General features: G+C 38.3%; 1 protein-coding gene across 5 annotated transcripts; it reads right to left on the bottom strand.

Annotated features, from left to right (window-relative positions):
* Positions 1-250: 250 nt before the first annotated feature.
* On the bottom strand, positions 251-26,898 carry camsap1a (calmodulin regulated spectrin-associated protein 1a). Of its 5 annotated transcripts, none has more exons than XM_079585225.1 (19): positions 26,527-26,862; positions 24,427-24,584; positions 18,368-18,630; positions 15,588-15,749; positions 15,062-15,142; positions 14,548-14,607; positions 12,941-13,082; positions 12,190-12,329; positions 11,801-11,897; positions 11,521-11,596; positions 10,433-10,518; positions 10,230-10,314; positions 5,163-7,107; positions 4,277-4,413; positions 4,013-4,200; positions 3,834-3,933; positions 3,238-3,353; positions 2,985-3,103; positions 251-1,490 (listed from the first exon to the last, which is right to left on the bottom strand). In XM_079585225.1, exons 2-19 carry the CDS (start codon positions 24,581-24,583, stop codon positions 1,200-1,202), a joined length of 4,245 nt encoding a protein of 1,414 aa, XP_079441351.1. In that variant the 5' UTR covers position 24,584; positions 26,527-26,862; the 3' UTR covers positions 251-1,199. The 5 variants fall into 5 exon arrangements, with proteins under 5 accessions (XP_079441351.1, XP_079441349.1, XP_079441348.1 ...); XM_079585223.1 differs by lacking the exon at positions 14,548-14,607 and adding an exon at positions 14,787-14,819 and having other exon boundaries at positions 11,521-11,686; positions 26,527-26,848; XM_079585222.1 differs by having other exon boundaries at positions 11,521-11,686; positions 26,527-26,846.

The following is a 26,898-nucleotide window of genomic DNA, read 5'->3' as shown; positions in this document are numbered from 1 at the left end:
GTTTCATTTTGACAAGTGGCACTGGACAGATGCATCTTTTCTATTATGTTTTTGCAGGCTTCATTGACGAAATGCATAGCAAAAAAAAAAAAATCTTAAAAGTATCCACACAAAAAGACCAAAAATATGTAAAAAACAAAACAAAACAAAAAACTTTTTTTAAAGTGAATATTTAACAGGAAAGAAAAGAGTAGGATCTTTTTTATTTAGATTTTGGTCAGATTACTAAAATTACACCACACCCGAGATGTCATTTTGGTTGTATAATTTATTAAATTTCAGTGTTCTTCTTTAAAATAAATATATGGTAAATAATAATAATAAAAAAATTAAAGCAACGTTTTGTACAATCCAAACATAAACAACAGAAAGCCCTGCTCACAGGAGACCCTGGAGTGCATACATTCTTTACTGAACACACACACGCGCGCACACACACACACACACACACACACACACAATCAGTGGCAATGTGTTTCTATGACAATCTGGTTCCTCAGTGAAGAATTATGAAAGTACATTAATACTGTCAGCAGTTAGCATGAATACATGTCAGAAAAGAAAAAAGAAAAGATGAATACAGAACCATTTCATGATAAAACATTTTAAAACCATGAAAAGCTGAAGGTCAACATCTACGCACACACACACACACATCCCTTGTCACATGTTCATTGCATTGCACTGCTAAAGTAAGTGTCACGTATGAACAGCAGCATATGGAGAGGTATGAGAAACGCAAAACACCGGATGCGTTCGCACGCACATTCGTGTAACCATAGTACATAATTCATAATTCAAGTAGTGAGAGTGTTGTCTGTCGTTCCTGTGTAAATTAATACTACGGTAAAATCAAACAGAAAAGTGCCACATGCAGATTTCTGCCTAAAAAAAACAGCAACACTGAACGATGACATAATTCTAAAACACATTCATTAACTCTGTCAATCAAACATCAAGCTCCACCCACTCCACTTGTTCCTCAGCTCTGCTCATGTGATGTCACAGCGCAGTGGCCAAAAGGAGCTGGTGAGCCAATAGGAAAGCAGGAGTCTAGTCTGGAATTTGAGAAGCTTGTGGACCAATAGGATATTAGGAGGCCTGCTCATTTGCAAAACGACAGTTTATGAGACTGGAATATAACCCAGTAGCCAATCAGAAAGCAGCGGATCTATCCGATGAGCCAATGGAAAGGAGGGTCATTTTTTCTTGGAGGTGCTCGGCCGCTTGACCTGCCACAGGTGACCATGGATGGTGAGAGCGTCTACGCTGACCGAGACGGACTTGGCGGGAATGACGTTGAACTGCTTGCGGTCGGAGCTGTATTTGTAGAGTCTGTCGATCATTTTGCGGCTGATGGATCGCGGCCCGGTGCCTTTGAGCTTCACGATCTCCTCTGTTTCGGGGGAATACACGTACAGCGCCCGGAACTGGCATCCACCATCACGGAACAGGATTATCAGGTGGTTGGACTCACATCGCTCGATTTCCTGTGGATTAATGGCAGTGACTCGTTACATATTCAAACATATACAGCTGGATATAAAGATGCATAGAAATATAAAAACTATATAAATCAGTTTAGTGTGCAGCTGTTCAACAAATTGTAAAATGTTTTTTATCATGCAATACTGTCTTGATCTATCTATCTATCCATCCATCTATCCACCCATCCATCCACCTATTCATCCATATATCCATCTATCCACCCATCCATCCACCTATTCATCCATCTATCTATCTATTCATCCATATATCCATCCATCCATCCATCTATCTATCTATTCATCCATCTATCTATCTATTCATCCATCTATCTATCCACCCATCTATCCACCCATCCATCTATCTATCTATCCACCCATCCATCCATCTATCTATTTATCCATCTATTCATCCATCCACCTATTCATCCATCTATCTATCTATTCATCCATATATCCATCCATCCATCCATCTATTCATCCATCCATCTATCTATCTATTCATCCATCTATCTATCTATTCATCCATCTATCTATCCACCCATCTATCCACCCATCCATCTATCTATCTATCCACCCATCCATCCATCCATCCATCTATCTATCTATCTATTCATCCATCTATCTATCTATTCATCCATCTATCTATCCACCCATCTATCCACCCATCCATCTATCTATCTATCCACCCATCCATCCATCCATCCATCTATCTATTTATCCATCTATTCATCCATCTATCCACCCATCCATCCATCCATCCATCTATCTATTTATCCATCTATTCATCCATCTATCCATCCATCTATCCACCCATCCATCCATCCATCCATCTATCTATTTATCCATCTATTCATCCATCTATCCACCTATCTATCTGTTCATCAATCTATCTATTCATCCATATATCCATCCATCCATCCATCCATCCATTTATCCATCTATTCATCCATCTATCCACCTATCTATCTGTTCATCAATCTATCTATTCATCCATCTATCTATCTATTCATCCATCTATCCATCCATCCATCTATCCACCCATCCATCTATCTATCTGTTCATCCATCAATCTATCTATTCATCCATGCATCTATTCATCCATCCATCCACACATCCATCTATCTGTTCATCCATCTATCCACCCATCCATCTATCTATTCATCCATCCATCCACCCATCCATCTATCTGTTCATCCATCTATCCACCCATCCATCTATCTGTTCATCCATCCATCCATCCACCCATCCATCCATGCAAATAATATAGTACATAGTAATGGTTAAGTATATACTCTGCATACTGCATGCCAAGTATGTGAAACCGAATACTGTATAACAGTACAAAAATGCAGTAGTTCATAAGCATACAGAAAATTTGCATATTGTGCACAGTATTCAAACTATGAACTGCATAAATACCAAATATAATATGTAATAGTAAGAATAGCACTGTAGCAATGTGATTTAACAGCCTGCTGTCACAGTAACTGCACTCACCTCCAGAATGGCGTTCTTCTGCGCTTCATTGACTTTTCCCGCCAGACAGCAGTGAGCGATGGCATTCTGGATGATCGGTTTGTTGGACTTTGCACTAGGCTCCTTAAACAACCTGGGCCCTGAGGACAGAAAGGGGAAAAACCCAAACTGAGCTAATAATGCTGAAACATTTTGTTATCTTGGGTGAACAAAACAAATAACATAATAAAACTATAAATGCATTCAAGAAGAGATGTAAATGTGTGTATCTCACCATTGTATTCTGCTACAGACGTGATGGACGAGGCCGTTGAGCCGTTGTCCCAGTCTCGTTCCATGTTCCTGCTCGCATTTCGGGTCAATATAGGAAAAGATTCCACAGACTCCCCCCTACAACACACATCCGGGAATTATGATATTATGATCTGATGACTGGACTGAAAGCCAGTGAAAAGCTGTTGCTTCACATGCAAATACAATTATCACATGCAAAAAAACAACAATGATGCAATAAAATATAAAAAAACTTTTTTTAATTAAATATAAATTACAAAAGATTAAATTAAATTAACATTTATTAAAAATAAAAAACATAAATCAATTAAAAATATTTTAAATTTTTTAATGTATTGGAATTTATCACACACACACACAAGCACACGCACACGCACGCACACGCACACACACACGCACACACACACACACGCACACACACACGCACACACACGCACACACAGAAGTAGCTCTGAATCTAGTCAAAAACAGAGTATCAGTCAATTCAAAGTGTGATGTGAAGAAATGCAACATTTTTGCATAAAGTTATCGCTTTAAGTCCAGAGAAGTGGGCCGCACATATGTAATGCTCCTCACCTGTGTGAACTGGCCCCTCCTGACGCCACACTGTCACCTTCAGTAGCAGCAGAAGCCAATGAGAGAGAAGATCCAGAGGGAGCAGAACAGAGACTCACCGCTGGAGAGAGAACGAGTGGCGTTACAGACTCAGAATCAAATGCATGATGTATAGATGCATTAAAAGTACAGTTTCTTACGAGCCGAACAGGAAGATTCAGCTCGATGCAGGGATTTAGGGCGTGGCCTCCTGTTACGTGGGCGTGGTTTGGCGACGCCCTGCTCCTCCAGAAGCTCTTCCTGCTTCCTGCGCAGGTACTCCTGTTTGATCAGCTCCCTACGAGACTTTTCTTCCTCTTTACGCACGCGGTCTTCCTCAGCTTTTCGTCTGACACAAACACATAAATGACATCAAATACAGAAAAGCTCTGCTATTTACTCACTAGATGCAGCGTGACTGATACCTGGCTTCATCTCGTTTGAGCTCTGACTCCACCTCCAGCTGCTGCTTGCGTATCCGTGCCTCTTCGGCCTTGCGCTGCTGTTTAAGAAGGAACGCCGCCCTCTTCTTCGCCAGCTCGTCCTCTGCTTTCTGATCATCCTACATACAGGAAGGCAATGGTTTTCATACAAACAAACAAAAATACTAATCAGGCAAGTTTCATCTTTCTTTACAAGTTTCAAAATTTGTGAACAAAATTGTATATTTCTTAATAATAACTAACTAATAACTTTTTAGTAACACTTTATTTTAAGGTGACAGTTACACATCACTACATGTACTTCCTATAGTAATAATTATGTAAAGTAAATACAAGTACAAGTAACTAACCCAAAACCAAACCCTAACTGTAACTATAAAGTACATCTAGTTAATTAACTAGAGTAATTAATATTACTCAGTACTTATTTGAGTAAGTACAATGTAACCATGTCACCTTAAAATACATTTTTTAACCTAACTTTTTTTATTTTGATTGATCATTGGTGTCTTTTATCACGTTATTGTTGCTTTTAGTAGACTCTTATGGCGTATTGCTTTTATGAAATGGAAAAGTAACTTTTATGATTTAAATAAAAATGAAAATTTTACTTTAGCCAACTACCTATTTATTTTACAATGCAATATCATTTAAATAAATGTTAATGTGCAATCTAACAACAAGATCTAAATAACAGATTTAAAAATATATAAATAATAATAATAATAATCATTAATAATCCACAGTGTAGACAATGGTTCAATTGTCTTTTGTCGTGTTGCACTACTCATTTCCGGTGTAGACACGATGTATGGATAAATGTTTTGTTATTATTATCATCATTATTATTATGTAAACGCTCTGATACCTTGAAGAAGAAGCCCAGCCCGGACTTCTGTTCACCATCAGGTTCTGCGCTGCCTTCTGACGGGTTAGCCGGGTCAAATAGGTCCACTTCAATCAGCTGTTTCGTTCTGTTTTCCTCAGATGAAACTGGAACGGTCTCCTCTCTAGAGCCTCTGGACTCGCTCCGCTCCCGGGCCGGATCGTCAGGCGGCGCTTCTGCGGAGGGGAGTTCGGTTTGGGGAGGGTCGAGGATGTCTGAGTGTCTGTTTGCAGATTCCTGCAGTTTGAATGTAGTATTCCGAATAATTCCTTTCAAGCCACGCCCACCCTCTTCTTCATTCTCAGCCCGGGGGGTCCTGCCACCCGGCGTCGGAGTGCTTGCTTTTAGTGCTGGACGACTGTTAGTATCTTTGCTCAGTTTGAGGTCGCTAGGTTTGGCCCGAGGCGTACGACTCGAGCTGAGTCTGGGAGGACGCTTGGTCGCGGTGGAAAAAGATTCTGTGAACTGCACGGAGAGGCGCGACTTGGTCTCGTTCTGCTCCGGCGCCGGCGGTTGTTCGTTTAAGGTTGGCACTGTGCTTGGTTTGGTTTGCGGTTGTTCCTGCGGGGACTGGACGGTCTGTTTCATGAGCAAGTCCTGCTGGAGAGACATTTGCATCATTTGCTGCTGTATCGCTCCGATCGCTTCGTTCAGGAGCTCGATTGAACGGCTACATTCACTGAGATCTGGCTCTCCGCCCACATCGTCTGAAGCTCCGCCCCCTCCCAGGACACTCAAACGATTGTTCTTATCCTCTAATGGAGTTACTGACGTTTCTTTATGCTCAGGGCCCTTTCCTCGAGCTTTCAGAACCTCAACGCATGCATCGTCCTTCGCAAGCGGTTTCTCCTTAAACACAATTCCCGTTTTGAGTGGGTGTGGCAGTGTGTCGCTCCTCCCTTTTTTAACGACATGCAAGAATGCCGCCTTTCCCAGCTGTTGCCGTTGGCGTGCCGACAAGTTCTCCATCTTCCTTTTCTGCATCTCGATGGCACGCCGTTTTTCCTCCAACTGCATGCGAAGGTGTACAAGTTCGGAAGCGAAACCAGGACGGCCACCTGGTGTCCCCGGACTCTTGTCCGAAGGGAAGTGCATGCTTTCGGATCCATCGGGAGTGGTTGTCTGCGAGCTTCCTGTGCTGGGACAACCATCAGGAAACCCGACTCTATGCCTGCGGCGTTCTGCGAAACTCGTCATGCGGCCGGTCGATGTGCTGCTGGCCTGCGACAACACGCTGGGACAGGGACTTGCCCGACCGCTAGTACCTTCCTTATCGTCCCGTTCGTGCACGCAAACGTCCTCACGCAACTTCACGGACTCCTCTTCCTCTCCGAAGCCCATGCATTTCCTCCCAGCTTGCATCAGAAGCGCTTTGGAAAGCTCTTGTTCTGGAACCTCTACATCTTCATCTTCATCAAACTCAGAGTCTGAGGCGATGTCCTCCCAGGCTTCGAGCGGACTGTCCCGCACACACTCCACGTCGTCGTGCAGGAAGAAGCTTCCCGGGGATTGCGCTCGAGAGCTTTCTTGCTCTATGCTATTGATTGGAGTAAACGTCCGGTTGAGCACGCATTCTGTGGGCGTATGCGCCCCCCGGCGTCCCTGACCCCGTCCTTCGCCACTCTCCTCCCGTTTACTAATCCCCATTTTCTCCTTATTTGGTCGTAGAACTGCAGGTTGCAACGGTTCCAAGAAGAAACCATCTCTGGATGCAGCAGCGCCCTCGGGGCTAATGACAGCCAATAGCTCCTCCTCTTCCTCCTGGTTGTCATAGTTACGTGTCTGGGGGAGGGGCTGGCCATTGATGCGGTGTCGTGGAGTAATGGAGATGACGTTGGAGGCTAAACTGTCCTTGCTAATGGAACGAGCCAAGCTGATATTATCGCCACATATGCGTTCCCAATCCGTCTCCATTTGAGAGATGGGTCTGAGAAAAGAGATACAGATATATTTATTTGAACGGGTTAGTCATGTATTCCAGGACTGGGCAGTATCAATTGTGCAATGGTGGAAATGTGTCAACCTGTAGAGATTCTGCAAGTTCCAAATAAAAGGAAAAAATATTCAAATGAGATAAAGTAGCTGTCATTTGTAAAGTATTTAATTTACTGGATAAAAAAACAAAAACAAAAAAACAGGCATTAACACATTTTCATACATTTTCATAGAATTTCCAGCAAAAATAACAACATAGTGATATTTTAGGACCATTGTGACACTGCCACATTAGTTTAGGTATATGTCTTAAAATTCGTCAAGGAGTTTAAGTATTTAATTGAGTGCATATAGGTCTGTAGGTGTCATCTAATATCTGAGTGATATGTATATGTACTTATTTATATGTATTTTTTTTTTCATGTTTACTTCCACTGTGTGTAATGGTATATGAAGGGTGTTTGGTATTAGGCCACTGTTCGGCCGATACGTTTATCACCGCGCACCCAAACTTGTATATATAGGGGGGGCGGTCTGAAGGAAAAGGGGTGTGTGAAACCAAGGGGGTAATCCATCCGCCGGAAACTGAAGCCTCCGCGGGCGCCGCCATTGTAGCAGAACTTCACCTGCTGTTAGCATTCCATTGACTCCCATTCATTTTTGCGTCACTTTGACAGCGAATAACTTTACATCTGAGGCGTCCAAAGACTCCATTTGTCCATTATTTATTTCTAAAGAAACTCGACAATGTATAAAAGGCTCCATTACCTTGTACCTTACGTTATGGCCCCGTAGAAGCCGTTTTTGTAAAAATAGGCTAACGATTGCGTCATAACTCACGCGACTCTCTGTCGCACTGTAGAGAAATTACCGTATAGACCGGCGGAGAAGCTCGCAGGCAATCGGGGGAACGTGGAGGCATTAAGTCCGATAAAGTCAAGGGAGAAGCCCATAGAGAGTGATAAAGTTGATCCCGCTGCTAGCTCATGGACAGCTAATGCTCACGCTCTCCGTCTCTGCGAGATTCGGAAGGGAATGATTCAGATTTCTCTCCGCACAGCTACTAGAAGACTGACAGCTGTCAGACACGTTGCTCACGTGTTCAAGCTCAGTTTGAGTCTGCGCAGTTCGCCTGGCGATCAGGAAGTGAGTGCTTCAAATGGGCTTCACTTTTCTCCGTTGAAGTCTGTGGGGTCGCTGTGTCCATCTTATATACTGTCTATGTGTGAAACCAGAGGTAGTGGCGCCCGTACTCAGTGCTGCATGCTACTAGCATTTGAAAACTGTTTTCTCTTGTGTGGGAGAGAAAAAAGAAGACATTCCAACTGGGAAAACAGACTATGTGATCTTAACGCCGTTTGTAATGAGTGGAAGACGGGTGCGTTACCAAATTGAGGACGCGACAAAATAACCTTCCCAGGCGGCTGGCTGGACTGATTTCACCGGAGTTGGTGAGGCTGATTTGTTTTGTTTGTTTATTTTATGATGTGCGTGGTATAACTGCAAACCAACGATCGCGTACAGGTTTCTTTTCTTTTGTGGATTACTATTTTTGTTTGCTATGTTATGGGACAATTGACCGGCATCGGCCTTGGATTATTCACTCTCTCGTAGCCGTCATGATAAAGGACAGAATATCCGTCATTTAGTTTGGACTTTTAGGTGAATTTCGGGACTGAAAGAGAAAGGACATTGAACTATTGGGGGGTTGTGTGGGTCACTTGAATGTGTGAAAATATAAAGCTTTATTCTGTGAGCTGTAATGGTGTATTTGTTTGGTGAGTGTTTTCCTTTCATGCTAGTAGACCGAAAATACTGTTTGTCAAATGTTATAGTTGGTTATTGTTAATCTGGTCAATCTTTCAAAGAACCCCTTTGCATTTTAGATAACACAGCCTGAAGTAAAAAGGTTGATTGTTACACCATTACCATGCCACAAAATAACTCTTGCTATGATATACAGTGCTATGCATAAGTTTAGACACCCATGCTAAAGTTGCCTAAAAAGAGGAATAAAAAATCATCTTTTGGAAATTTATCTTAATGCCTTAATTTAAAAAATGAGGAAAACTCCAACCTTTAAGGACACCAATTTTCTTTGTGAATGAATAATGTATCTTAAAAAAATAAATGTTCTTCCTTAAAATACAGGGTGCATAAGTTTGGACACCCCTATGTTAAATTCCCATAGAGGCAGGCAGATTTTTATTTTTAGAGGCCAGTTACTTCATGGATCCAGGATACTCTGCATCCTGATAAAGTTCCCTTGGCCTTTGGAATTAAAATAGCCCCACATCATCACATAACCTTCACCACACCTAGAGATTGGCATGGTTTTATTTCAGTTAGCTTAAAAGCTGGTTTAATTTGCATTGAGATATGATCTTATGGAAAGTACCCCATGCCAATCTCTAGGTGTGGTGAAGGTTATGTGATGATGTGGGGCTATTTTAATTCCAAAGGCCAAGGGAACTTTATCAGGATGCATAGTATCCTGGATCCATGAAATAACTGGCCTTTAAAAATAAAAATCTGTCGGCCTCTATGGGAATTTAACACAGGGGTGTCCAAACTTATGCACCCTGTATTTTAAGGAAGAACATTTATTTTTTTACGATACATTATTCATTCACAAAGAAAATTGGTGTCCTTAAAGGTTGGAGTTTTCCTCATTTTTTAAATTAAGGCATTAAGATAAATTTCCAAAAGATGATTTTTTATTCCTCTTTTTAGGCAACTTTAGCATGGGTGTCTAAACTTATGCATAGCACTGTATTTTTGGTCAGATTGTCCACGCCTAATTAAATCTATATAAATGCCATTTAATGTGACATCAGTGTTATTTCTTTTTATGTGTACAGTACATTTTAATTTTAGTCTTAGTCATTTTATTATGTGCTTTTGCCATTTTATTTTATTTCTTTTCAGCTTTATTTTTTAATTCAGTTTTAGCTTCAGTAAATTTAGTGACTGCAAGGCAACATTTGATTATTTATTTATCATTATTTACATTTTATTTTATTTCAGCTTTATTTCAATTGAAGAAAACTATTTGAATAGTTTTAACTTCAGTTAACAATCCCAGTACTGTGTGACATTAGACTTAACCCGTACCTTTGTCTCCGTTCTGTCCAGGCAAGCTGTGAACCAAGCATGAGTCCATCCATACGGGACAACGAGTTTGACCTGTTCCTGAGCTCTGCTCACAGAATGACAGAGAAAAATTGTATCAATTAGAGAATTGAGAATCAATTTAATCAATCTCATCAATCTAAATGCAATATTATGCTAAAAGTTTAATTCGGGGATGTAGTTACCTGAACTCTCCTCCCCCTGAGAGGTCTTCTGCGGTCTCTGTCGTAACGGGAGGAGCGGGTGGGAGGGGGACGGGCTTCTATTTATTCTGAAACAAAATCAGCACCATTACAAGAAAAAAAGTTAAACGGCTAGTTGCAACAAGCCATATATGTGTGTACGTCTATCTAACTATCTATCTATGCTATTTAATTGTGATAAAAGAACAAAATGAGTTAAATATATGTAATTTTACACGATACTTACTCAATTCAATAAAAATAAAAATAATATTTAAAACACAAAACATACATTAGCCATTGACAAACCAGTCTGTAGATTTTGGGATCTAACACTAGAGATTGCTACGGCTATGTTCACACTTTCAGACCAAATTTGATTATTTGTGCATCCATTTGGAATCTGATCTAAAGTGATTGACTGTCCTCATTGTGTATCGCGACTGTTCAGATCCGATTTGTGTGTCCCATGCCGCTCTTTCGTGTTATATGTGAATATTTATAAAATAAAGTGCTCTTTGCCATCGCGGCTGTTTACCTGCAGCAAAAGCCGCTCTATCAGAGCTCACAAAACCATTCAGAGTCAGTACGGCGAGTACTATAGTATGCGTACATAGACATATCATCAATTATAGGACAGTTGCAGACTGCTAAGATGAGCTTCTCCATCTTGCATCGACACTGAAGAGCGACGGATCATATGCTACTTCAGACTTCACTTCTATTGGTTGTCTCTCCCAAAAGTCACTCTTCATTTGCATAAAGTTGAACATAGTGTAATATTCCATACAACAACAACGTCTGACAATTAAGTTTTACTTGGCATGAGAAAGTCACATAAACCACGACCTGAGCAGTCAGACTGAAACGGATTTTCAGAAATGCGATTTGAACAGGATTTCAATCGGATATGCACAAAAATCAGATTTGGACTGACAGTCTGAACAAGGCTTAACACTGTTAACCTGCTAGCTTGTTGTTTTAAATCACAACGCAATTGTGATATTGCATGGTTGTAATTTAATGCAATGAAGTGTATAAATACCTACTGCAATGTGCAACATATCGTTATGTACTTTTAATAGACTTACACAGACAAGGACTCCTCAGGGTGCAAGTAATACCGCATACAACCGTCAGGATTGGCCGCTGTCGCCAACGAGTCGGCTGAAGGAGACGGAGTTAAAAAGCTACGCTTAGTGGCATTGGATATGGGCACATGGGGACGGGAACTCTTTGGCTGAAGAGACGCTCTCACTGTCAGATTGTCAATCACAACACAGCATAATAATAAAGAGTGAATGAGGACGTCTTCAGATAGAAACTAAGTGTGCATCTGAAAGTATCAAGCTTGTAAGACTCGGTTCTTACCATCTTTAATCTCTTGTAGGTCTCGTGGCTTTACGAAGTCCGGCTTCACTACTTCAAACCACCAAAACAGCTCAGCAATGAAAACCATCACGTTATGCTGGAGGGACAAGAGCAAGCCACAGTCACGCAGGGAATCTGTTAGCTGTCAGTTAGCACACATAAGCTCTGGTCTATAACCTAGCGAGCTGTCTACTAAGTAAAGTCAATTAGATAAAAAAAAAAAAAAGCAAGCATGTTAGTTTAATAGCATACGTAGATTTGTATGCACTGTATTCTGGACTGTCTTGTGAAGGATGCATATGATGCTGTCTTAATTTGGCCTTTGGTTTCTTAGAAGGAAACCCTGTACAATACTTTTATAGTGCAGAATGATAGATTTAGGTACGGACCTTTAGCACCGGTGGGCCGTAGAGCAGGTCTTCAGTGTGCAGGTAAAAACACCTGTTCAGGTATTCGTTAGAAAACTCCCGCAGCAGATGGATGTTATACACACTATCCGACAGAGACGCCACTTCCTTCAGACATATGTCTAATGGAGAAAAACAACTTTGAAAATTAAAGAGCTTAACAACTTTTAAAAAAATATATGTATGCATAGTTTTTAAATCATTCTTGCATTAATTGTTGAGTTCAATTGAACACAGTTGGCTTTATATATTACGAATAGTGTTGAATATTTGAAAAACTGCTTTGGTTTCCTTTTTTGTAAGTTGCTTTGGATAAGTCTCTGCTAAATGCATACATGTAAATTAACAATTTACAAAAAATGATTGCACATTTGTGTGAGTGAGTGAGTGTGTGTGTGTGTGTGTGTATGTATAATAAATATATATGCAGAGAGAGGGAGAGATAGTAAGAGAGTAAGATTTGGGGTTAGTATAAATATCAAAGAATCCTGAAAAAAGTAGAAATGCCAATTTTAACTTCAAAACTACTTTAGAAATTATTTATAAAGATTTTTAAATCATTGTTGCATACATTTTTGAGTTGAATACAACAGTTGACGTAAGAATTTACAAAATTATTCTGCTCATTTGTGGCCGCGTGTGTGTGTGTGTGTGTGTGTGTGTGTGTGTGTGTGTGTGTGTGTGTGTGTGTGTGTGTGTGTGTGTGTGTGTGTGTGTGTGTGTGTGTGTGCACCATCTATCCGCATGTATTCGGGGCAGTAGAAGTGGACGACCGCTAGCAGTGCCGCCCCGTCACATATGTCCTTCATCAGGTCCTCCAGCACAGACAGGTGAGGGAAAGAACGACCGGACAGGTGTTCTCTGCGGTAACGTACCTGAGAGAGAGCAGGCAGGGACTTATAAAGCATCTAACACAGATCAGACACATGCACAGTCTCACACATACTAAATGACACGCTCACTTTCAACATGAAAGTTCACTCGAAAATGAAAATCCTGTCATTTATCTGACTCATGTCACTCAAAATATGCTTTTGTTCTTAGTTGTATCTTTCCCTTAAAATAAATGTGGATAGTAATTCGGTCTGCTGACCTCCAAAAAGGACACAACACAAAAGTAGTCTGTACAACTTAATAATAATTAAATTGCTTAATATTAAGGCATTACTACGCTCAAAGTCTTTGGATTCCGTGATAACTGTGAGGGGAACACACTGAAATAAAAATTTAATGTGTAAAAAAACAAAAAAATTTGCCTTCTGTCTTAGCTCTCAATTTTTTTTAAATCCTTACGATACACACACGACAGAATTTTCATTTCGAGTGGAACAAACATTTTAAAAAAGAAGAAGACTATTTTCATGCATTTTTTAAAAACTTTCCTAATGTGGAATGTGTTATGTGGCAAAGTGGCTTCTTCTGTGTCAAATAATTGTATATACAGTATATATATATATATATATATACAAAATATGTACTAATATAATATATATATAAAATTATTTATATATATATATATACACACACACACACAGTTTATATAGACCTTTTTCAATCAATCTAAAAATCCTGGGTTGGCATATTAGTATGTATATATATATATATATATATATACATATACATGCTTAAAAAAATAATGTATGTAAATAATCTACATAAGATCATAATTATTTTTGGTGTTTTTAGAGAGATAGAGGGAGAGGATCAGATTGGACCTGGAGCCAGGATCATAAAAGTAGTTTCTCCAAATTGTGTTTAAAAGTAATTTAATTCAGTAATTTCCACTTTCTCTTCTATAGTGAGGGTCTGAAGGTCTTTGCCTCTACATCACAGATCCAAACACTCTTCTGGACCTTTAATGTTGAGGTCAAACCTTCAGCAAACACAAAGTAAACCACAGAATGACATTTTGAATGATTGGACGTGTGGATGCATGAAAAGACAGATGGATGAATGGAAGAGTGAAGTATTGTATGCATGTTAAAGGTTTGCTACTCAATACGGGGTCCTGATAAATTATTGTCCAAAAGATTGGGATTGGTAAGACTTTATGTTTTTAAAAGAAGTCTCTTCTGCTCACCAAGACTGCATTTATCTAATCAAAAATACAGTGAAAACAGTAATATTGTCAATTACAATTTAAAATAACTGTTTTCTATTTTGACTATATTTAAAAAAGATATATTTATTCCTGTGATCAAATCTGTATTTTCAGCATCATTACTCCAGTCTTCAGTGTCACATGATCCTTCAGAAATCATTCTAATATGATGATTTGCTGCTCAAGAAACATTTCTGATTATTATCAATGTTGAAAACAGTTGAGAGCGAGTACTGTACCACACGAGAGAATTCCACTGGCTCCAGCATGCAATGGGCCAAAGCGTTCATGAGATCAGGCTGAGATAGACAGAGACAAGACAACGAACAACAGAGAAAGAGAGAGAGGTGGACAGAGAGATGAATGCATGAGATGCACAACACACACACACACGTTCCTCCTGCCAAACATACACACACTATCTAGTCATTTGCCCGGTGCATAACATTGCAGACACAGGGGGCGCTGTGGCACTTACAGGCACGAGCTTCCAGTACCATTTTGAGGGAGACTATCCGACAGGAAGGGGCGGGACAAGAGAGACAAACAGGAAGAGCATAAAGGTTAAAGGTCGAGCAGAGAAAGAGGTGTAGGGAGAAGAGAACGATCAGATTTAAAAGCAATCGAATCTGATCACTGAACAGGGTAAAACCGTTTAGTAAAATGCACAGAGTGATTCAGCCAATCAACGAGGACGGCTGCATGCTAACGGTCTACTATTGGATGGGTTACGAGACTCGTGATTGGTCAGACCTTCTGATGGCACGGCGAATCCATCAGCGGCTGTTTCATCTTGAGTTCCTTCTCCGAGAGCTCTCTCGTCTTCAAGATCACCTGCAACACAAACACAAACAGTTCAGTGTACTCGACTCTGTAACAAAGAGCAATACATTTGTTACAGTATTTATTCATCTTTGTTAATGTTAGTTAATATAAATAAAGCTGTTCATTGTTTGTTCATGTTAGTTCACAGTGCATTAACTCATGTTAACAAGATTTTAATAAAGTATTAGTAAATGTTGAAATTAACATTAACAAAGATGAATAAATGCTTTATAAGTGCAGTTCATTATTAGTTAATGTTAACTAATGAAGTTAACTAATGTTAACTAATGAACCTTATTGTAAAGTGTTACCGAAACACTATTAGACACCTTAAAGGTACAGTAGCAAAAATAGCCTGTTGAAGGGTGAGGGGACATGTTTTGGTTCAAGAAACCTTGACTAACCCTTATATGTGAACTGAAATGGCCAAGTTAAAGAAAAAACAAACACTGACCTTGTTGATCCAGAACAGCATGGCGTCCTCCATGTCGAAGGGAAGCTCTTTAGAGGCGCAGAAGGAGGAGAAGCGCTTGACGCTTGCCACCACTCTCTCTACAGCCATCATCTCCACAGTGTACGCCATCATCAGAGCGTCTATCAGCGGAATATGAGAACTCTACACACACACACACACACACACACACACACACACACAAAACAAATGTAACCGGACAGATGATTCTCTGTATAACTATAACTATATTCACAATAAAGCCACACTACACACTACATAACTGTGTACACTGCCCTAATATATTAAAAAGTAGCATGTGATCAGAAGGCAGAATGTAACAAATTCAAACAGTAGCATGCTGACTAATAATAATGACAAAACGCATAATGACATGACAAAAGCTCCTAAACTTCAAAAAAAAAAAAATATATAAGCTCATTCAAAATATTAACGAATACTATAAAAAGTATACAAATAACACTAAAATAACAATGCTGGGATTTGAACGGCTGATTTGAGATTTGATCAGAATAAATGTACATAAAGGAGTAAATAAAAAAGTTAATAAAAGGAGTAATCATATAAAAATGAATGTCATAATATATCAATACTGATTTATAGATTTATAGTAATTGATTATAACAGATAGTTTAATATATATTTAAAATATACATATTTTTAACAAAGAAACAATACAATATATATTAAAATATTTAACAATATATAGTTGCTTTTTTTACATTGATATCACATAAACTCACTTTGTTGCATTTTAAATCAGTGTTTTTATCTCACAAAGTAATATGGTTATTTTGCATTGAATAAAATTCTGTAAAAATATTGTAACTTTTGACAATCTGATCAAAATTAGAGTTAAAAAAGTCAATATCTGATATCCATCAATACTGTTATAAACAAACAAAAAATAATTCAAGAAAAAAAAGGCTGATTAGCGATATGTTGACGATTTACTGTGCATCACTAGATTATATTGCATTAATTAATTGCATTTATAATGATCTAAACGAGGAGTTAAAAATAGAATAACATTTGATGCGTACAGAAATTTGTGCACAGTATACATACGGCATACCGATGGAAAAGTGGAGAGAGTAGTTTACCATCCCAAACATACCGTGAGAAAGAGAGAGATGTTTACATAATCTCTCAACAAGATGGACGACTCAAAAGATTCAGCCATATAAGGAGAACATCAGTCCTGCTGTACTCAATCTCTGTTTCACACACACACACACACACACACACACCTGACAGAACACAGTCACGGCACAAGTGTTTGTCAGTGAACTGGCTGCAGTGCAGAAAGTTCACGGCCTCGGTTTAATGATGGGAAAAGAGTCTGAAGCTGCGTCCGAAATCACATACTTCCCTACCATTTACTAGACCAAAAAACAGTATGTGACAAAAGCCATACGTCCAAAATCACAGAACTAATAAAAGAGTGGGCAAAAAAGTACCTGGATGACCTACTTCTACCAGCAAGATATGGTGTGTGCATATGATATTATATAGAACATACTTTTTTTAGCAGCCCTGAAGCAATTACTCAAATTCAAAATAAGTAGCTACTCAAGAGAGCATGTGATTTCGGACGCAGCCTGTGTGTCTATGGTGGAGGGAGTTCATTCAGAAACACACTCTACACACACAAACATCAGAAAGGTTTTTGATTCCATTCAATCGAATGTGTTATTATACTCTGATAGCCGCTACTCAACATGCATTCTGTTCAATCTGACCGCACAAGAAGAAAGTCTGTGCTAATGTCCGCTACTCTTTAGCAATACTGAGAATGCTCAAGTACTTGTAATCATGTTGTGACACCCTTCGGAAGCAATGACATGTGAAATCTTTTAGGATTTGTGTTTACAGACTTGTGTACTTGAGTATTGCTGCCTTCGAATTTTCTTGGGAAGCAGTGTTTGTTAACTAAAACTTTTTCAGTCATTTGAAATGAGGCTAAAAAAATTCAATAAATAAATGCAAAACATCCCCGAAAATTTGAAATGTTGCCTTGGCAATTGACTGAAATAAATACATTTAAGCTGAAGTACTAACATTCCTAAAACTATACAAATAAAAAAGAAAGAAAACATTAAATAAAAATAAAATATGAAATAAGTTAAAATTATATGCAAATAAAATGACTAAACTTAATCTATATTCAAAATGAAAAAATATTTTCATATTTTTAAATTTTGTATATTTCTTTCTTTTTGTGCTTGTATAACAAATCGAAAAGCAACTGATGTGCTGCCATGTGGTGATGCTCATCTCGTGAATATAATCTTCTGAAAGTTAGTGATGGAAACTAAATGAAAGAGACTTTGTGTTTGGGTGAATGTTTGTCCATTAGAGAAACATTATGGATGTTTCTATTGACCTACAAACAAAACAAAAAAAACACACACACACACACACACACACACACACACACGTCTGGACACTCCATCACCCCAGCAGGTTGAGCAGATGGTCATACTGTGCCTCAGTTCTGTCCTCAAATACACCTCTCTAAATCACTCTCTCTCTCTCACACACACACACACAATATATATATATATATATAAAAATATAAAAAAATATATATTTGTTTAAAAATATCTATATTATAATATAATAAACATCAGCTTCGCTATGGGTAAAACTAATGGGATTTGTACTTCTGGGATTTGTGCCTCTTTAGAGACAGACGTTAACACAAGCCCCTAACACTTTGCTATCTTCAGGTAAGAGGAAGTCAAAGGTCACAATCACACCATCTTAATCGGGGTGGAGGAGAGGTCGTCGTGGGAAACCGGCGTGTCGTCTGGTTCTCTGACATATATCCCCCGGCGTGCGAGCGTTTGGATGACGGCCTGATGGGAAGTGAGCGCAGACGCTTGTTCTCCTTTCAGGAGGAGTCCGCAAACCCTACAGTAGAGCTCCGAGGACAGCAGCAGCGATAACACCGGCGGCTTTATGTGCTCGACGCAGTACTGATCCGTGTAGAACGGGTCTCGCAGGTCCGTCGGGATGTGCTCTGACACACACACACAAAGAGAAACACAGCATTATGACAACCTGTACACATGTATCAAATCAATATAAACCTGAAACAACAAAATATACTTTCATATAATGCTATAATTCATTCATTCATAATGTTATAATTATAAAAACAACATACTTGCAATAAAATACACATTACATGAAAATTGTAAAAAATAAAATAAAATAATAATTGTATTTTAGGCAACATTTTGGATGGATGGATGGATGGATAAAATATCTAAAATATAATATAAATTTGGGTAAGATGTGACCTTGCCATCTCTTTTCTAATCATCAATAAATTGTAAGAGAAGTGACAAATCTTTAGACAGATTATAAGAACTGTGGAAAGGCTGCAAGATAAAGATTTGAAGATGTCATGTCACACAGAAAACTAAAGTGTCCGACAGGAGATTTCGAGATTAGCCGCTCCTAGCGAACGTCAAGGCTAACATCTAGCTAGCCGACACAAGCAAATCACAAAAACTTCCACAGAAACGGTGTGTCTCAATGTGATTATACATTCACGGCTTCAGCGCTAGGCTAATTACAACTAACTGCTAGGTTAATGTGGCTAAACACAATGTTCATTTCATTTGTTCATGCGTTTGACCTTGTTTGCTTGATTTAGCCGTGAGAAGAGCGTGTGGTCAAGACGATAAGCGGCTTTAGTTAATGACGACAATCCTGCAGGTGGAAAACTGTCACTGTTGATTACCAGTCCAAAAAGCCACTTTTCCCTTTACATTTTCTGTTTCTCTCTTATAGATCTGCTTTTGTATTTTGTCCCCTTCACCAAGGGTCATTGTGAGGATCTGTTAAAGTAGGAGGTCAAAGGTCAACCAGTCAGATTAAAGCCTGAGGAACATTAACAACAGGGAACCAGCAAATAACCCCTGATGAGATCAGTGTGTGTGTGTGTGTGTGTTTTTACCAATCCTACATAGGAACACTGAAGGCCCGTTCACAACAAGAACGATAACTTTAATGATAAAAACATTGACAGCCAATCATAATCCATCCCGCTTTAAAGAGCTTGAGCAAATAAACAGAGTGATATAATCCTCTGGTGTGGACGCTAATATAGTTATCCTTCTTGGTGTGAACAGGTCTTAAGACTGCGTCCGGTGGGGTGTTTGATGGATGGGAATGTGTGAGATGTGTTTTGAGGGTGTGGAAAGAGACAGAGGAAAGGATCCGTTAGATATAAAGCTGGAAAATTGGACTTGCCACTTGAAATTTAAGTCCAGTCAGATTTATTTGCATAGCGCTTTTCACAATACGAATCCTTTCAAAGCAGCTTTCCAGAGAGTCATACTGTTTGCTTTGGTGTTTTACCATAGAGCAAGTTTTTGGGCTGGGCGATATATATAATAATATACAAGTGATCCTCTGGGTTTTAGTGTATTTATTGTGTGTTGTGTAGCACATATATTAGTGCAGCATTGATTTAGGCACACGTCTTGAGTGTTCAAAGGCAATTGAGAGATATTTGAATATTGAATATTTTTTATTATAATTAAATATTAAATAATAATTGAATATTTTTGTTCAAAGCAAGAGTAAGCGATTAATGAATTATATATAATATTTGTATAAATAAATGTAAATAAGATTGGATTTATCCAATCCAGTGCATGCTGGGAGAAAGTAATTAAGAAATTTAGATTTTAAATTTGAGTTTTTTTGCAAGCAAGAGTAAAAAATTATCAGAAAGCATTGGTCGGTTGTCTTAAGTGAAAACTAATTGGTTATCAGAGTCTGATGTGTTTAACATTTTCCAAATGTAATTACCGGTAAAAGTAATTTGAAATTCAAGCGACAGTGCTGAGAAATATGGGGATGGCCTTAAAGAGACTAAGGCATCATTTACACACCCTGGTGTTGTTCTAATGCCGTATGCCCTACTTTATAATTCTTTTTGAAAATTAAATATAAAATATATATTTTTTAAATAAAATGTCACAGAAAAGTATCATTAGAAACAACACCAGTGTGAGTAAATGATTTTTACTCATTTTCATTTTTTGGGTGAACTATCCCTTTAACAGAGGTAATAGTATAACGCAATGGCATTCCTTACTGTAATTGAATATTTATTATATTGTGAAAAACATTTTGTCATATCGTTGTCGACATCGCAGGACATTATAGCAAAAGTTAAAACATCAAGTTTGGCTGCATGACAAAGCGTCACTTTCTTTGTGACTTTCCTGTGCATTTTTACACTTCGCAATGCACCATTCCAGCGGAAATAAGTGAATTCAAACTGTTTGCACAGAGTAAACTCTCCTAATGTCTCACAAGACCGCTCAGATTACCATGGTAGCCTACTACTTTCTTTTAAGATACACACTCAACCATAAACACATTTCATCTCCTAAACTGGCTGTTTGCAACGTAGGCCTAGATAACCCTTGATATATGATTTTTAAATATAATACCATTTACATTTTTCTTGGAATATTTTTTAAATAATCCATAATTTAAAAATATTACTGCATTATGATCTATATACAGGTGAAACTCAATTTTTTTTATATCGTGCAAAAGTTGAAAGGTGAAACTAATATATATTATATAGAGGATTATGGCTTACAGCTTATGAAATAAGCTTATTCAAAATTAGAATATTGTGAAAATGTTTTCATAGCTGTAAGGCATAATCATCAAAATTATAACAAATAAAGGCTTGAAATATCTCACTTTGCATGTAATGAGTCTATATAATATATTAGTTTCACCTTTTAAGTTGAATTGCTGAAATAAATGAACTTTTGCACAATATTCACATTTTCTGAGTTTCACTTGTATACTACATAAATGACCATACAAAGAATTTTTTACTTTATAATATTTACATAATATTTCAAACAATTCTACACACATCACAGACCACTTCCCGTGTGTGTGTGTGTGTGTGTGTGTGTGTGTGTATGTGTGTAAAGGCGTGTGCACTACTTGTCATTAATAAATAAAGGCTGACAGATCAGAAGTGGGTCACACACACACACACTCGGAGGGTTTCCCTCACGATGACATCTGACCGCACCTTCCATGCTGGACAAAAAGCTTACGGGCAAAACTTCACATGAATCCGCAATATCACATCAAATTGTCTTTATCTTTGTTTTAGCTGAACAGGCAGGTTCAAGTTTCAGACCCGAAAGGACAATCAGTCAAATACTAGAACTCAACATTATTCTGAATGCATGCAGCAACTGAACATTTAGATTCAGATTAGTTTATTTAAAAAATGTATCAGCAGAGCAAAATGTAAAAGCTTTTTTGTGACAGTATGCACAGGATTTTAGACAATATAACTCATTTGGGTTCATTTAGATCCGGTTCCTTCATTCACACGTATGAGGCCAAAGAAATCTTACAGAGCAATATGGATCTATAACTATAAGCAATAATATTAACTAATATTGCATGAATTTGTTAGTGCTACTGACAGTTATTTGCAATGTAAAGTTTTAATATTGTGTGCACCTGCCCGGGGACTGCAGATGGAAAATAGCATTAGCTAACTCTAGTACAAAATATCTCTTCGTAAGATTAATGTATTTTGTACATTGTCCCTGACAAATAAACTAATTAAATTAAATTAAATTACTAAGCGTGTTGCAAAAGGAAATTATCAAAATGATCTATTTAATTATTTGTAATATTAAGTATATAATATCCATTTAATTGATATACAATATTATTACAAAACCAAACTCTAGGAATCCAAACTCTAGGAATCAAATATTGTTTAGGAATAACAATATTATTCCTAAATATTATTATATTATTTTACAAACTGCTGATCTACTGGGATTTTCACACACAAACTCTAGGGATTACAGAGAATGGTATGAAAAAGAGAAAATATGCAGTTCTGTGGGAGAAAATGCCTTGTTGACGCCAGAGGTCAGAGGAGAACGACCAGACCGGTTTGAGCTGATAGAAAGGCAACGGTAACTCACATAAACACGTGTCACAAGCGAGGCCTGAAGAAAGAAACACAATCTCTAAATGGACATTTCGATTTAATGATCTACAATAAGAATGTTTTTGTTCTGAAGAAATCACCAGATTTTACAAGACCTCCAGTTACTAACAAACAGAAATCCTTTAGCATCACTCAGGGTTATCAACACACACGTTCACACACCGGTGCTCTCCCACAAACACAGCTATTTCAGTCTGAAGGCTTTGTGATGTAACACTGACGGCGTTATTTCTGTCCCCCGATTAAACTCAAGACACCATCATCACCTTCCTCCTGCCTATCAAATCCAGTGTGTTTCATATGCACAAATGTTCATTAGGGCCCTATAATTTACTAAATTTGGAAAACTTCAAAATATAAATAAACATAAAAATGTAATGTCATGGAATTTTGCTGAATGAATCAAAAGTAAGGCTGTACAATTCATCAAATGGTCATGTGGACTAGAGTTTGTGAGTATTAAAGCACCAAAAAAAAGTGCATGTTCAGCGTGTCTCTGTGTTTGATCAACTGCACACATACTGAAGATTTACGAGACCTCCACACGTGATCCGCGAGGTGTTTTCTATATGTGGACATGTCATGAACACATGAACTTCATCTCCAGACAGAGCTGATCAAGGTCTGGACTCCATCGCAGCTTTCATTGGCCAAGGACCGCCCAAGAGGACAATTGACGCAACCAATCACAGTTCGTTTTGTTCCGCATCATGTTTAGGGGCGTGAAATTGTAAAGTCGATGTCCCTACATTAACAGACTAATGAAGTATTTATTCAGGTTTATTGCAACAATGGCACCGTGAACTTCACATACTTCTCAATATCCAGCTGATAAGCGCTCATTGTCACAGTTGCAAACATGATGGCTTTCTACTTCCATAAGGGGGTTTGGCATCATGACAGCGCGCAGTTAAGGAACGCGACACACACGTCTCCCAGAAATCCTGTAGATTTCAACCAATCAGATGGTAACTTCAAAACTCCTAAAGTGTTTCCCATTTTGTGTGCCATTTGCATCAGACATTCAGTCAACTGAGGCTAGAGCTGCTGTGAGAGTCATTATGAGAACTTCACAATTTAATTCGATAAAAACGATCATCATATCATAATAGACACAGAAACTCAAAGGTCTTCATGACAACCCATCATTATAAAAGTTTGAAGAAACTGTGACAGAAATACATTAATACTTCTCAAAGTAATATAATAATAATAATATTATTTTTTTAAAATGTTTTAAGTTATATGATTGTTCTTCCATTTTAATAGTAAATCATAAATACAGAAAAATTAAAACAGACAGAAAAAAATCTAGCAGGGCGCTATTACCGGTACTGTAAAAAAAAAACATGGAATTTGAAGGAAGAAAAACAACAACAGATTTCATGTCCTAAAAATTTAATTTTTGTGAGACCGTCCACTCCTTTCCCAACCTCTCTTCTGGTCACTGTGGACTCTGAGAACTGCTGACTAAGAAGCTACACACACACACACACACACACACACACACACACACACACACACACACACACACACACACACACACACACACACACACACACACACACACCTTCTGCCACATCTGAACTATTTTCGCCATGCCAGTCACTATCTCAGCCAGCATCCAAAGCAAGCAGTTTAATAGAAGTCACAGCCCAAACAAGAGTGTGCCCAGAATACAGTGTCCAGCACAAAGGCCTGTATTTCTATGGTTTTGGGAACCTATAAATATCACAATACCGTCAACTTTTGTAAGGAGCAGTTGCAGAAGAGAGATGCACCTACCTTCACCGTACGCTTTGGCGAACAACCAGCGGAGGTTCGCTTCTATCTTTGCTCGGGCCGAGTCGTACATTTCCAGCGGCACGATTTCAAGTCCTCCCTCAACCGAATCCGCTCTTCTGGGGCCGCCGTCCCCACCAGCGAGCGCACCTACATCCATCCTAAACACACAAGAGGCACTGAAAACATCCCAAACGAACAGCTCATACAACAACAACAAAAAGACAATGCATTCAAAGGAGTTATCCGCTGCTCTACTACGAAGCATGCGCAAAACGAATTACTTAATATTTTCTTCTATTCCTCAAAGTAATCATACGGCTTTAGATGATTTTGAAATATTCAGAGTGTCTGCACCACCAAAAAAAAAAAGTATTAAATAAATAAAATAGGCCTAGTTATTGTATTCGTTGTTTTTGACCCATAACCTTAATAAACAAGGTTGTTACACTAAAAGCTACAAGCGGAACTCATAATTTTCAAATATTGTTCAAGTAATAAAATAGGAACAAATAATAAAATTATGAGCAATAGCACAAACACAATAGAACAAACACACCAATAAAATAAACACTGCTTTTCGTGTTTTTAGGAAAGTCTAACAGTAATTTTCTTTGTCCTTTGTCGTTTAATTAATATTAAAACAAAGACAGCAGCAGGTTTATTAGGCCGCTGTCACTTTAAGAGCTGCACGGATCCAATATACTGTTACACACGTCTTATTTCTCAACTGTTTATAGATATAACAGACTGTGTATACTGTGTAAAAAAGGTGTATACTTTTAGGGGTACAACAGCTTGTCACAAGGGCAGTACCCTTAAAATGACATCTTTGTACCTTTTTTTACTCCTAAAAGGTGCATATTAGTACCTAAGAGTACAAATACGTACCTTAGGGTACTACTATGAACCTTTTTGTGGTAAGAAAAAAGGTGCAAAGATGTCATTTTAACGGTACTGCCACAAGCTGTTGTAGCCTTAAAGGTAACATTTTTACACCTTATTTTCTATACTCGGATACCCAAGGTTTTTTTAACGTAATTTTGTGTGAATATGTCCGTTCAAGCACAAGAAAAGTAAAAGAGAGCTCAATTCAAAATTTGCACGCCATCTGAGAGGTGTCTTTCTGTGTGCATATTATATATATATATATTTATATAATTAGGGCTGTAAACGATTAATCGCGATTAATCGAATCCAAAATAAAAGTTTGTGTTTACGTAATATATGTGTGTGTATTGTGTATAATTATTTTGTATATATAAATACACACACACGCATGTATATATTTGAGAAATATTTGCATTTATATACTGCATATATATTTTTATATGATTTATATAATATATATAGAACTATTTTATACATAAATAACACATTTTTCTTAAATATATACATGCATGTGTGTGTATTTTTATATACAAAATAATTATACACAATATATTATGTAAACACAAACTTTTATTTTGGATTTGATTAATCGCGATTAATCGATTACAGCGCTAATATATGTATATATATATTAGTACAATTTATTTATTTATTTAACATTAAATAATATTTCAATAGCTAGCTTGTACTAGACATTTATGTCAACAAGTACTGCTGCACATTTGACACATGCAATTTTGACTGTGATGTACCATGGTAAATACCATTACCATCACAGTTCTACCAGAGTACTAAGCACAGCCTTTATTGTATAAAGACAGTTTGCATTCATTGAAAAAGCAGCACACAGTGTAATACTGTGAGTGTTTAAACACCAAAACAGCAGAGGCCCAGACAGACGAACCAGCATCCTGATCCTGATCCTGATCCAGACCAAACAATGAATGAATTACAGAGGAACAATCACCTAACGTTACCAATAACCCAACCGGAGACCGCAGCACTGAGGAATGACTACTCACACGCGGTTAATTATGATCTATTCCTAAATACAATCCTCAGTGCGTGCTCAGCAAACGAGAGATTATGAATGAATGGAGCTGCTTTACTATCACTATCACAGACATATAATCTGACTGCACCTGTCAGCGGCCACAACCAGTGACACCAGAGACGCTCGAGCGCCCCGAACACCATCAGGGCGAAATTTACCTCGATCCCCGTGAAGAATCCACAATCCAGCTTTGAAGATGCGCGAATATTCCCGACGCTTTTCCCGAAGGATCTTCCAGGCGTCTGAACGTTCACCTCCCCGCCCAGCAGCGCGAGCGAGCGAGCGCGGCCTCCGCTACATGGCGCGCCGCGAGATATTCAGCAAGTATGACGTAAACGGACAGAACAACACGTTTTCAAAAATGTCCCAATTCAAAAATACATATTTGCTCGTGTCTCTTCTGCCACCCGGGCGCTCGTTCATTGTCTGGCTGCCGTTGTCATGGGAGACGCCGCGGCCCTTCGCTGTTATTGTCACTATGGACATATATATGCACGCTCATGAAAGGAGTCAAAGGACAGTGCGCATGC

The sequence above is a fragment of the Phoxinus phoxinus genome (assembly GCF_949152265.1).
Source record: "Phoxinus phoxinus genome assembly, chromosome: 17".
In the NCBI taxonomy this organism is placed as follows: Eukaryota; Metazoa; Chordata; class Actinopteri; order Cypriniformes; family Leuciscidae; genus Phoxinus; species Phoxinus phoxinus.
Note: the sequence above shows the minus strand (reverse complement) of the source record. Positions and strands in the feature narration are given on the sequence as shown.

Excerpts from the sequence above, each read along its gene's own strand:
- camsap1a (XM_079585222.1), bottom strand. The coding sequence starts at position 24,583 with ATGGATGTAGGTGCGCTCGCTGGTGGGGACGGCGGCCCCAGAAGAGCG. Across the intron at positions 11,898-12,189 it reads ACGGCCCACCGGTGCTAAAG|CATAACGTGATGGTTTTCAT; the intron begins GTCCGTACCTAA and ends TTGTCCCTCCAG. Across the intron at positions 1,491-2,984 it reads AGAAGAACGCCATTCTGGAG|GAAATCGAGCGATGTGAGTC; the intron begins GTGAGTGCAGTT and ends ATTAATCCACAG.